Consider the following 13,823-nt stretch of genomic DNA (forward strand, 5'->3'; position numbering starts at 1 on the left):
CCCTCATAATGTAGACAAAATAATAGGTGTATAAATGACACAATATGTTACTGCATACGTCAGCAGACTAATTAGGAGTCTTTGTTTGTTTACTTACTACTAAAAGACAAGTTGTCTAGTATGTTCACTATTTTATTTAAGGACTTAACTGCAATAATAAACATATGTTTCATGTACCCTAAGATTTTTTGTTAAAAATAAATCTGTGAGTGGGGGGTTCTCCTGGTGCCGACAGATCTCTCGGGAGCCCGGTAGACAGGCTTGAGCACGTCTTTTATTGTCATATATATGTCAGAATTGCTTTCCAGCAGTCTCTGTCTCATCCGTGTGTGTGTGTCTCTCTCTCTCTGGCTCCAACTCCAACAACGTGTCTCGTCCCGGCTGCTGCTAATAAGGGCGACAGGGGATTAGATAATAATCCGAAGCTGGGCAATCTACTCTGACTTCGAGGCCGGTCCTTACACACCCCATTCCTGCAGGAGACGCGCGGACCACGCCCCCCTCCACAAAAGCCACAAATGACATTTTTTGTGGTATGTATGATCCTGTCACTACTTGGTATCGGATCGATACCCAAAGTTGTGGTATCATCCAAAACTAATGTAAAGTATCAAACAAGAGAAGAATAAGTGATTATTAAATTTTATCAGAAGTGTAGATAGAACATGTTGAAAGAGAAAGTAAGCAGATATTAACAGTAAATGAACAAGTGGATTAATGATCCATTTTGACAGTTTGTCCCTCATAATGTTGACCAAATAATAGGTAGATAAATGACACAATATGTTACTGCATACGTCTGTAGACTAATTAGGAGTCTTTTTTGTTTTTTTTTGTTTTTTTACATTTATTTTAAACAACATAAAAAAAGACACAAGATACACTTACCATTAGTGCATCAACCCAAGAAAACCCTCCCTCCCCCATTCACACTCATTTACACAAAAAAGAGTCTCTTTCTGTTATCAAACAACTTCTGGTTCCTACAATATAGAATAATACAGTCTGCAAGGGATAAAAAAGCACACATGATTGTGTGTGTTGCTGGTCCACTAACATTTTCATGAATTACTATTTTTTATGTAATTGTTTTTATATTGCTTTACTTTCTTTTCTATCCAAGAAAAATTTTTATTTTTTTATTTTTTACTTTTATTTTTATTTTTTTATTTTTTCATTTATTTATCTTATTTTATTCCACTTTAAAAAAATAATAAAAAAATAGGACAAAATAATAGGTGTATAAATGACATAATATGTTACTGCATATGTCAGCAGACTAATTAGGAGTCTTTGTTTGTTTACTTACTACTAAAAGACAAGTTGTCTAGTATGTTCACTATTTTAATAAAGGAATTAACTGCAATAATAAACATATGTTTAATGTACCCTAAGATTTTTTTGTTAAAATAAAGCCAATAATGAATTTTTTTGTGGTCCCCTTAATTTAGAAAAGTATCAAAATACATTTTGGTACCGGTACCAAAATATTGGTATCGGGACAACACTAGTATCGGACCATAAGAACAAGAGCAGACAGAAGGTATTAGTCTATTGTCAATATTCAAGAGAAAGTACCATGTATTAGAAGAGCGGTCTAAAGACGGGTTGAGACAGCAATTAACATCTCCAAGGACAAGATAGGTAGAATTTAAGTTCAGACGGGAAAAAAAACTTCTAGAAAAATTCTTCGTTATCCCAGTTAGGACCATAAATATTAGCTAGAGCAGGGGTCACCAACAGGTAGCCCGTAAGGACCAGATGAGTAGCCCGCTGGCCTGTTCTAAAAATAGCTCAAATAGCAGCACTTACCAGTGAGCTGCCTCTATTTTTTAAATTGTATTTATTTACTAGCAAGCTGGTCTCGCTTTGCCCGACATTTTTAATTCTAAGAGAGACAAAACTCAAATAGAATTTGAAAATCCAAGAAAATATTTTAAAGACTTGGTCTTCACTTGTTTAAATAAATTCATTAATTTTTTTTACTTTGCTTCTTATAACTTTCAGAAAGACAATTTTAGAGAAAAAATACAACCTTAAAAATGATTTTAGGATTTTTAAACACATATACCTTTTTACCTTTTAAATTCCTTCCTCTTCTTTCCTGACAATTTAAATCAATGTTCAAGTATTTTTTTATTTTTTTATTGTAAAGAATAATAAATACATTTTAATTTAATTCTTCATTTTAGCTTCTGTTTTTTCAACGAAGAATATTTGTGAAATATTTCTTCAAACTTATTATAATTAAAATTCAAAAAAAAAATTCTGGCAAATCTAGAAAATCTGTAGAATCAAAATTGAATCTTATTTCAAAGTCTTTTGAATTTCTTTTAAAATTTTTGTTCTGGAAAATCTAGAATAAATAATGATTTGTCTTTGTTAGAAATATAGCTTGGTCCAATTTGTTATATATTCTAACAAAGTGTAGATTGGATTTTAACCTATTTAAAGCCAAATATTGCAAAATGTATTTCCGTGAGAGCCATATAATATTTTTGTAGCACTTTAGTATGGGGAACATATTCACCATTAATTAGTTGCTTATTAACATGCAAATTAGTAACATATTGGCTCTTAATTAGTCATTGTTAAGTACTTATTGTACTTATATGTATCTCGTGCGCACGAGAAACTTTCTCGTGCGCACGAGATACATGTCTAAAAAATATAAAAATCCCCATGTCCCTTTAGGGGCTTCGTAATATTGTTATAATTATGAGATTAAAAAAAAGTTGAAATTGTGAAATCAAAAGTCATTATTAAGCTAAGAAGTCCAAATTATGAGATAAAAAGTCGAAACTGAGGGATAAAAAAATCGAAATAATGACATTAATAGTCATGATTATGAGATCAAGTTGAAATTATGGGATACGAAATCTAAAATATGAAATTAATAGTCATGATTATGAGATAAAAAGTCATAATTGTAAGATAAAAGGTCATAATTACAGGATTTTAAGTCATTATTAATATAAGATAAAAGGTCATAATTACAAGATTAAAAATCAGAATTATGAGATAAAAAAAAACGTTTGAATTATGGGATAAAAAGTCATAAATATGAGATTTTAAAAAGTTATAATTATTGAGATAAAAGGTAATTATTATAGGACAAAAAGTCATAATTATGAGGTAAAAAGTTAAATTGAGATAAAAAGTCATAATTATTGGGCAAAAAGTCAAAATTATAAGATAAGGTCATAATTATGAGATACTTTTTTTAAATTATGATATTGTTATAATTATGAGATTTAAAAAAAAGTTGAAATTGTGAAATAAAAAGTCATTATTAAGCTAAAAAGTCCAAATTATGAGATAAAAAGTCGAAACTGAGGGATAAAAAAATCGAAATAATGACATTAATAGTCATGATTATGAGATCAAGTTGAAATTATGGGATACGAAATCTAAAATATGAATTAATAGTCATGATTATGAGATAAAAAGTCATAATTGTAAGATAAAAGGTCATAATTACAGGATTTTAAGTCATTATTAATATAAGATAAAAGGTCATGATTACAAGATTAAAAATCAGAATTATGAGATAAAAAAACGTTTGAATTATGGGATAAAAAGTCATAAATATGAGATTTTAAAAAGTCATAATTATTGAGATAAAAGGTCACTATTATAAGACAAAAAGTCATAATTATGAGGTAAAAAGTTAAATTGAGATAAAAAGTCATAATTATTGGGCAAAAAGTCAAAATTATAAGATAAGGTCATAATTATGAGATACTTTTTTAAAATTATGATATTGTTATAATTATGAGATTTTAAAAAAAGTTGAAATTGTGAAATAAAAAGTCATTATTAAGCTAAAAAGTCCAAATTATGAGATAAAAAGTCGAAACTGAGGGATAAAAAAATCGAAATAATGAGATTAATAGTCATGATTATGAGATCAAGTTGAAATTATGGGATACGAAATCTAAAATATGAAATTAATAGTCATGATTATGAGATAAAAAGTCATAATTGTAAGATGAAAGGTCATAATTACAGGATTTTAAGTCATTATTATTATAAGATAAAAGGTCATAATTACAAGATTAAAAATCAGAATTATGAGATAAAAAAACGTTTGAATTATGGGATAAAAAGTCATAAATATGAGATTTTAAAAAGTCATAATTACTGAGATAAAAGGTCACTATTATAAGACAAAAAGTCATAATTATGAGGTAAAAAGTTAAATTGAGATAAAAAGTCATAACTATTGGGCAAAAAGTCAAAATTATAAGATAAGGTCATAATTATGAGATACTTTTTTTAAATTATGATATTGTTATAATTATGAGATTTAAAAAAAAGTTGAAATTGTGAAATAAAAAGTCATTATTAAGCTAAAAAGTCCAAATTATGAGATAAAAAGTCGAAACTGAGGGATAAAAAATCTAAATAATGAGATTAATAGTCATAATTATGGGAAACAAAATCTAAAATATGAAATTAATAGTCATGATCATGAGGTAAAAAATTGAAATTATGAGATAAAAAGTCATAATACAAAGATTAAAAGTAATTTTTTTACTTTTTGAATTTTGACTTTCTTATTCCATAATTATGACTTTTTATGTCATAATCATGACTTACTGTACCATAAGGGTGGTGTTTTTTGTTTGTTGTTGTTTTTGTAGCGGAAACGGGGCTTCCTACCAACTTGACAACACGAGGAGCAGAATGTGATCTCGGCGTGGGCGTGGCCTGGACCGCGAGAGGCGTGGCCTGGAGGTAAAGCACTCCGCAGATTCCACACGTCAGTCAAGCAGTACTGAGTACCAAGTCAGTTCCAGGGAGTGTTTGACTGCTTCCCCCCCCCCAGCCTGAGCCACTTCCCCCCGGGCAGGATCTGACGCCAGCGCGGCCGACCTCCAGGAGAAGGTAAGACCCAACTCTTTTGTGCCTTCACGAGGCTAAGAATGTTCTGGAAGACGTTTTGGAGCTGCAAAGAGCCAAGGAAGTGTGAGCGTGACGTGAGTGACGTAAGAAGGAGAGATCGAGGTCATGCGGCCACAAATGTCATTTACTGGAACTTTCTCACCTTTGAAGGGCCGACAGGCCTTTGAAATTCAACATTTAGCTTGAAATTCAACATTTAAGTTCACGTCTCTTCTTTGATTGTTTTCAACTCCTCATTTCCTTAAAGCCACAGAAAACTATACTCACAGCATCAAACACCTTCCAAAAAGTCCCTTCTGTCTTGTTTATCTTTGCGTTGCCATCGTGTCACCTTATTTACTTTTTATGTTGTTACCTTGTTATTATTCATGACCAGATGTAACTGTAATTATTACACAAAACATTGTTTCCACGCAAACATTTGGGGAGATGTTACCCCTGGTTATGAATAAATAACACGTAAATAACACAAAAACTACACTAGTTAGGCAAAAAAAATTTGTAGCACAAACAAGTGAGACTAGTTTGGGGAGATTTTGACACGTTTGGGTGTCTGGTTATGAATTATAACACGTTAATTACACGTTAATAACAAAACTGTAAAAACGTTAAAAACGATAAAACATTAACACAAAACAAATTGTAGCACAAACAAATGGGACTAGTTTGGGGAGATTTTGACATGTTTGGGGGGGGGGGGCTGGTTATGAATTATAACACGTTAATTACACGTTAATAACAAAACTGTAAAACGTTAAAAGCGATAAAACATTAATATAAAAAAAATTGTAGCTCAAACAAGTGAGACTAGTTTGGGGAGATTTTGATGTGTTTGGGTGTCTGGTTATGAATATTAACACCTTAATTACACGTTAATAACAAAACTGTAAAAACGATAAAACATTAACCAAAAAAATTGTAGCACAAACAAGTGAGACTAGTTTGGGGAGATTTTGACATGTTTGGGTGTCTGGTTATGAATATTAACACGTTAATTACACGTTAATAACAAAACTGTAAAAACGTTAAAAAACGATAAAACATTAACACAAAAAAAATCGTAGCACAAACAAGTGAGACTAGTTTGGGGAGATTTTGACATGTTTGGGTGTCTGGTTATGAATAATAACACGTTAAAGATTAAAGATTAAAGTACCAATGATTGTCACACACACACTAGATGTGGTGAAATTTGTCCTATTACACGTTAATAACAAAACTGTAAAAACGTTAAAAACGATAAAACATTAACACAAAAAAAATCGTAGCACAAACAAGTGAGACTAGTTTGGGGAGATTTTGACATGTTTGGGTGTCTGGTTATGAATATTAACACGTTAATTACACGTTAATAACAAAACTGTAAAACGTTAAAAACGATAAAACAATAACACACAAAAAAATTGTAGCACAAACAAGTGGGACTAGTTTGGGGAGATTTTGACATGTTTGGGTGTCTGGTTATGAATTATAACACGTTAATTACACGTTAATAACAAAACTGTAAAAACGATAAAACATTAACACAAAAAAAATCGTAGCACAAACAAGTGAGACTAGTTTGGGGAGATTTTGACATGTTTGGGTGTCTGGTTATGAGATTTTGACATGTTTGGGTGTCTGGTTATGAATAATAACACGTTAATTACACGTTAATAACAAAACTGTAAAACGTTAAAAACGATAAAACATTAACACAAACAAAATTGTAGCACAAACAAGTGGGACTAGTTTGGGGAGCTTTTGACATGTTTGGGGGAGGAGGAGGGCTATTTATGAATAATAACACGTTAATTACACGGTAATAACAAAACTGTAAAACGTTAAAAGCGATAAAATATTAGTATAAAAAAAATTGTAGCACAAACAAGTGAGACAATTTTGGGGAAATTTTGACATGTTTGGTTTCTGGTTATGAATTATAACACGTTAATTACACGTTAATAACAAAACTGTAAAACGTTAAAAACGATAAAACATTAACACAAAAAAAATTGTAGCACAAACAAGTGAGACTAGTTTGGGGAGATTTTGACATGTTTGGGTGTCTGGTTATGAATTATAACTCGTTAATTACACGTTAATAACAAAAGTGTAAAACAATAAAACATTACACAAAAAAATCGTAGCACATATAAGTGGGACTAGTTTGGGGAGATTTTGACATGTTTGGGTGTCTGGTTATGAATAATAACACGTTAATTACACGTTAATAACAAAACTGTAAAACGATAAAACATTACACAAAAAAATTGTAGCACAAACAAGTGAGACTAGTTTGGGGAGATTTTGACATGTTTGGGGGAGGAGGGGGGCTATTTATGAATAATAACACGTTAATTACACGGTAATAACAAAACTGTAAAACGTTAAAAGCGATAAAATATTAATATAAAAAAAATTGTAGCACAAACAAGTGAGACAATTTTGGGGAAATTTTGACATGTTTGGTTTCTGGTTATGAATTATAACACGTTAATTACACGTTAATAACAAAACTGTAAAACGTTAAAAACGATAAAACATTAACACAAAAAAAATGGTAACACAAACAAGTGAGACTAGTTTGGGGAGATTTTGACATGTTTGGGTGTCTGGTTATGAATTATAACACGTTAATTACACGTTAATAACAAAACTGTAAAACGATAAAACATTAACACAAAAAAAATTGTAGCACAAACAAGTGGGACTAGTTTGGGGAGATTTTGACATGTTTGGGGGAGGAGTTTACACGTTAATAACAAAACTGTAAAACGTTAAAAACGATAAAACATTAACACAAAAAAATGGTAGTACAAACAAGTGGGACTAGTTTGGGGAGATTTTGACATGTTTGGGTGTCTGGTTATGAATTATAACACGTTAATTACACGTTAATAACAAAACTGTAAAACGTTAAAACGATTAAACATTAACACAAAAAAATTGTAGTACAAACAAGTGGGACTAGTTTGGGGAGATTTTGACATGTTTTAGTGTCTGGTTATGAATAATAACACGTTAATTACACGTTAATAACAAAACTGTAAAACGATAAAACATTAATACAAAAAAAATTGTAGCACGAACAAGCGAGACTAGTTTGGGGAGATTTTGACATGTTTGGGGGGGGGGGGGGGTTACACGTTAATAACAAAACTGTAAAACGTTAAAAACGATAAAACATTAACACAAAAAAATGGTAGTACAAACAAGTGGGACTAGTTTGGGGAGATTTTGACATGTTTGGGTGTCTGGTTATGAATTATAACACGTTAATTACACGTTAATAACAAAACTGTAAAACGTTAAAACGATTAAACATTAACACAAAAGAATTGTAGCACAAACAAGTGGGACTAGTTTGGGGAGATTTTGACATTTTTGGGTGTTTGGTTATGAATTATAACACGTTAATTACACGTTAATAACTTAACAACTTGAACTATTTAATAACATAAAACCTTTTTGGGACAAGTTTAGGGGCTCAATATGAATAATAACACATTAATCACACGTCAATAACAAAAACCCCAGAACTTTAACAGACTAAAAATTATAGCACAAATGACGGTTATAAATACATTAATTACACGTTCGTAACATAACTGTAAAATATTAAAGTAAAGATTTGAATTAGATGAATTAAAAAGTGCTTTTGCAGATATGTACTTTTGTTTTGAAGTTTCGAGTGAGCGTTGAGGTGAGGTGTCAACACACACATGGACGTGAGGACGCTGAACGATGCTACCAGGTTCCAAATCTCTAAATAGGTGAGTCGGTCACATCATTAGGGTTATTTTTTAATCATCGTTACTGTAGAAGTATTCACTCTGAAGACGAGTCATGTGGATGTGCAGTGCCATGCTGCCACCTAGTGGTCTGTTATAGGTGTTGCTCAAACTCATGGCTGTCAAATTGTGGCGCCCCCCTGTGGGTTGTGTTGAAAGTGCTGAGTAAGACATGCTGGCCCACATGGAAAACACAGTCAAGTATTTGTTAGTAATCACATACTTGCCAACCCTCCCGTTTTTAGCGGGAGAATCCCGGTATTCGGCGCCTCTCCCCCGACAACCTCCCGGCAGAGATTTTCTCCCGACAAACTCCCGGTATTCAGCCGGAGCTGGAGGCCACGCCCCCTCCAGCTCAATGCGGACCTGAGACTGAGTGGGACAGCCTGTTCTCACGTCCGCTTTCCCACAATACAAACAGCTTGCCTGCCCAAAGACGTCATAACATCTAGGGCTTTTATAGAGTGCACAACTGCGCACACAACAAGGAGACGAAGCAGAAGAACGAGGAAATTACAGACATGGCGGCCGAAATGATATACTCATCATGAACGGAGAAGTTAAACAGGACAATACTGCCATCTAATGGCTAGCCACCGGAACACTGAAATTCAAGTATTTTTAATTTTTTTCTATGTAAATAAAATAAATATATATATGTATATATATATATATATATATATATATATATATATATATATATAGCTAGAATTCACTGAAAGTCAAGTATTTCATATATATATATATATATATATATATATATATGAAATACTCGAGTTGGTGAATTCTAGCTGTAAATAACCACGCCCCCCCCCCCACCCCCCCACCCCCTACCCCCCAGCTCCCGATATTGGAGGTCTCAAGGTTGGCAAGTATGGTAATCAGTAAAGCAGGGGTGTCCAAACTTTTTCTACTGAGGGCCACACTGAAAGATGGGGGTCATTTTCCAAACCAATACAATATATTTTATTTTCAAAGTGTAACATTTGATGTAGGGATGATGTTCGAAACCGGTTCTCCCGGTTGTTCGATAAGAAAAGAACCGTTCGATAAGAAAAGAACCGATTCCATGGACTCGAATCCCTTTTTGAGAACCGGTTCCCATTATCGAGGCCACTATAGTAAAGAAAAAGAGTTGGTTCTTTATTCGAATCCCTGGGAACGAATCCCGTCCCACAAGAAATGCCCTGTGGGACATCACAGGAAATGACGTAGCTCAGTTATTAGACTGAGCTACGTCATTTCCTGTGATGTCACACAAGCAGCAAAAACAATGGACCGGAAAAAACGCCTCAAGGCATGGCTATTCACCTATAGTGATCCCGGAGACAGGTTATTTTTGTGTTACTGTATATATTTGTTTTTCGGAAAAATCCCACTTAATATACTTTGGGTAACAACAGTCAATATATATATATTTTTTTAGGGGGGTAACAGTCAATATTTATTTATTTATTTTATTTTATTTTTTTCTCATAAAATAAAAGTGAGCTTTTGTTAAACCAAATATTGTGTTTTTTTCCATATACAACCACCTATCTGGATTCGATCGGTTCGATAAGAGGAATCGATAATGGGCTCGAACTCGATAATTTCTTATCAAACATCATCCCTAATTTGATGTGAAGTAATTGGAGCCTTAAATATGTCAATAATTCATAACAACGTTGATTTTGATTCATTATTATTTGTTGAGCAATGACAGTTAAAAAAAAAACTAGGAATGTCGTAGAGACATGAAACAAAAACCTGTATGTAGGTCTCACTTAGACCTACAATTCATAATTTCACATCCTCGGGCAAAAACCAACAGGAAGTTGGCAATTTCCCCTTCAACACAAAAAATGACTAAAAACACTCATTTTTGCCTCTTTGAGCTGTAATTTGACCCCCTTAAAATACTTCAAAACTCACCAAAAATTTTACACACATTGGGACTGGTGGAAATTGCGATCTAAAAAAAAACCGAACCCCAAAACTTAAAATTGCGCTCTAGCGCAATTTTTGAATAAAACAGAGACAAAAATGCTTCTCAGAGGAAAACACAGACAAAACTGCTTGTAACTTCCGGTAGGAACGTTTTAGAGACATGAAACAAAAACCTCTACGTAGGTCTCACTTAGACCTACATTTCATAGATTGCATTCCTTCAGCAAAAATCTACAGGAAGTTTGATATCCCCACTTCAAAACAAATTTTCTTTAAAAAGCGGTCACCAAACATCAAACATTATCTCCTCTGAGCGCGTTTGTCGTTTTGGCTTCGAACTACTACAGGAGAGAGATTGAACCCTTCTGATTAAAAGTTGCCGAAAGCGTTTTAATAAGTGCTACGGTTTTGATTTTACGAGCCTTCAAAGAAAACAACCACTGTGCCGCAGCACCTAGGAAAAAAACACAGACACAACTTCCTCTAACTCCCAGTACGAATATCATAGAGACATGCAACAAAAACCTCTATGTAGGTCTCACTCAGGACTACCACTGGACAAAAGTATTGGGACACCTAGGACTAGCACCTGCCAAAATGCGGACCCGACCAACGCTGCTTGCAGCTTTAATTATTATTGAACGTGTAAATCTCGAGATCAACTTCAGATCTGTCTGTCGATTATAGGTTGTTTTTTTTACCACGTCAAACGTGGTAAAGGAATGGCTAAATTAGGCTAGAATGAAGGTTTTAGAATGGCCTTCCCAAAGTCCTGACTTAAACGTGTGGACAATGCTGAAGAAAAAAGTCCATGTCAGAAAACTAACAAATTTAGCTGAATTGCACCAATTTTGTCAAGAGGAGTGGTCAAAAATTCCAGCAGAAGCTTGTGGATGGCTACCAATAGCGCCTTATTGCAGTGAAACTTGCCAAGGGACATGTAAGCAAATATTAACATTGCTGTATGTATACTTTTGACCCAGCACATTTGCTCACATTTTCAGTAGACCCATAATAAATTCATAAAAGAACCAAAACTTCATGAATGTTTTTATGTATGTGCTCACATTCTGCTCCTCGTGTTGTCAAGTTGATAGGGTTGGAGGTACGGAAGCCCCGTTTCCGCTACAAAAAAAATAAAAAAATAAAAATAAACTACCCCTATTGTGACGACCGGGTCGCATAGTGATGCGAATGTTCGTTCTCCCAGGAATGCAGATCGGGCTTCGGACACAGCTTGCAGGTAAAAAATTATTTATTTAAGAAATAAATAATACCGGAACAAACAAAAAGGTGCTCATAGCACTTAAGGCAGAAACAAAAGGAGCTAGCGTGGGAGCTAGAAGGTAAACAGAGACTTTAGCGTGGGAGCTAGAAGGTAAACAGAGCCTTTAGCGTGGGAGCTAGAAGGTAAACAGAGCCTTTAGCGTGGGAGCTAGAAGGTTAACAGAGCCTTTAGCGTGGGAGCTAGAAGGTAAACAGAGCCTTTAGCGTGGGAGCTAGAAGGTAAACAGAGCCTTTAGCGTGGGAGCTAGAAGGTTAAAGGCCTACTGAAAGCCACTACTAGCGACCACGCAGTCTGATAGTTTATATATCAATGATGAAATCTTAACATTGCAACACATGCCAATACGGCCGGGTTAACTTATAAAGTGCAATTTTAAATTTCCCGCCACATTTCCGCTTGAAAACGTCTATGTATGATGACGTATGCGCGTGACGTAGCCAGTTTAACAGAGGTATGGCTTCCCCATTGAAGCCAATACGAAATAGCTCTGTTTTCATCTCATTATTCCACAGTATTCTGGACATCTGTGTTGGTGAATCTGTTCCAATTTGTTCATTGCATTATGGAGAAAGAAGCTGAGCAAGCAAAGGAGAAAGTTGTCGGTGCGAAGCGGATATTTTGCGAGGGAAGTCAGCAACACGACGCAGCCGGTGTTTGTTTACATTCCCGAAAGATGCAGTCAAGATCGAAGAACTCGGACAACAGAGACTCTAACCAGGAGGACTTTGATTTGGATACACAGACGCGACACCGTGAGTACGTAGCTGCGCTTCCAAACATTTGATCGCTTGCTATAACTAGCTCGAGCTAGTAGCTAAGAGCTAGGAGCTAGCATAACAAACACCTAGGTGTTTGTTATGCGGGATTAATTTGTGGCATATTAAATATAAGCCTGGTTGTGTTGTGGCTAATAGAGTATATATATGTCTTGTGTTTATTTGCTGTTGTAGTCATTCCCAGCTGAATATCAGGTCCCACCCGCGCGCTTCCAAACATTTAATCGCTTGCCCGTACGTGCGTGTCACGTACGTAACTTTGGTTCAATATATAAGCTTTATGAACCTTGGGTTAGGTGAACGGTCCTTTGGGCTGAGTGAGTGTGTGTGTTGTGCAGGTGTTTGAATTGTATTGGCGGGTTATATATACAGGATCCCGTCCATATAACCCGCACAAGCTATAACTAGCTCGAGCTAGTAGCTAGTAGCTAGGAGCTAGCATAACAAACACCTAGGTGTTTGTTATGCGGGATTAATTTGTGGCATATTAAATATAAGCCTGGTTGTGTTGTGGCTAATAGAGTATATATATGTCTTGTGTTTATTTACTGTTGTAGTCATTCCCAGCTAGATATCAGGTCACCCCCGGATCTCACAGCATCTTCCCTATCTGACTTTTTATATCATAATTTTGACCTTTTTAGCTTAACTATGACTTTTTAATTTCACAATTTAAACTTTTGTATCTTATAATTATAACTATATCATAATTTAAAAATGTTCTCTCATAATTATGACATTCTTATTGTATAATTTTGACTTTTTGCCCAATAATTATGACTTTTTATCTCAATTTTAATTTTTATATCATAATTATGACCTTTTATCTTATAATAATGACCTTTTATCTAAATAATTATGACTGTTTTTAATCTAATATTTATGACTTATTTATCTTATAATTATTACTTTTTATCTCATAATTTCAAAGTTTTTTTATATCTCATAATTATGACCTTTTATCTTATAATAATGACTTAAAATCCTGTAGTTATGACCTTTTATCTTACAATTATGACTTTCATATTTCATAATTTCAACTTTCTCATCTCATAATGATGACTTACCACTGGAGTATCTTTTTTTTAGTGATGGAAATGGGCTTCTTTAAATTGGGGCCATAAGCAGAATTTTCTTTATTTCAATAAA

The 13,823-nt window shown here is 33.8% G+C and overlaps 1 protein-coding gene across 5 annotated transcripts in view; it reads left to right on the plus strand.

The window, feature by feature from the left end:
* Positions 1 to 13,823, plus strand: part of traf3ip2l (TRAF3 interacting protein 2-like) — a 31,120-nt gene that overhangs the window by 2,190 nt on the left and 15,107 nt on the right. For 2 of the 5 annotated variants that reach the window (XM_062038358.1, XM_062038360.1), the window contains exons 1-4: positions 1 to 533; positions 4,647 to 4,740; positions 4,832 to 4,890; positions 8,576 to 8,663. The exon at positions 1 to 533 is cut by the window's left edge and continues 2,190 nt beyond it. In XM_062038358.1, the coding sequence (XP_061894342.1) occupies positions 8,635 to 8,663 (29 nt within the window). In that variant the 5' untranslated portion in view covers positions 1 to 533; positions 4,647 to 4,740; positions 4,832 to 4,890; positions 8,576 to 8,634. Of the gene's footprint in view, positions 534 to 4,646; positions 4,741 to 4,831; positions 4,891 to 8,554; positions 8,664 to 12,500; positions 12,651 to 13,823 lie in introns of those variants that run through there. The other 3 variants (XM_062038359.1, XM_062038361.1, XM_062038362.1) reach the window with 3 other exon arrangements.

Source organism: Entelurus aequoreus, linkage group LG27, assembly GCF_033978785.1.
Source record: "Entelurus aequoreus isolate RoL-2023_Sb linkage group LG27, RoL_Eaeq_v1.1, whole genome shotgun sequence".
In the NCBI taxonomy this organism is placed as follows: Eukaryota; Metazoa; Chordata; class Actinopteri; order Syngnathiformes; family Syngnathidae; genus Entelurus; species Entelurus aequoreus.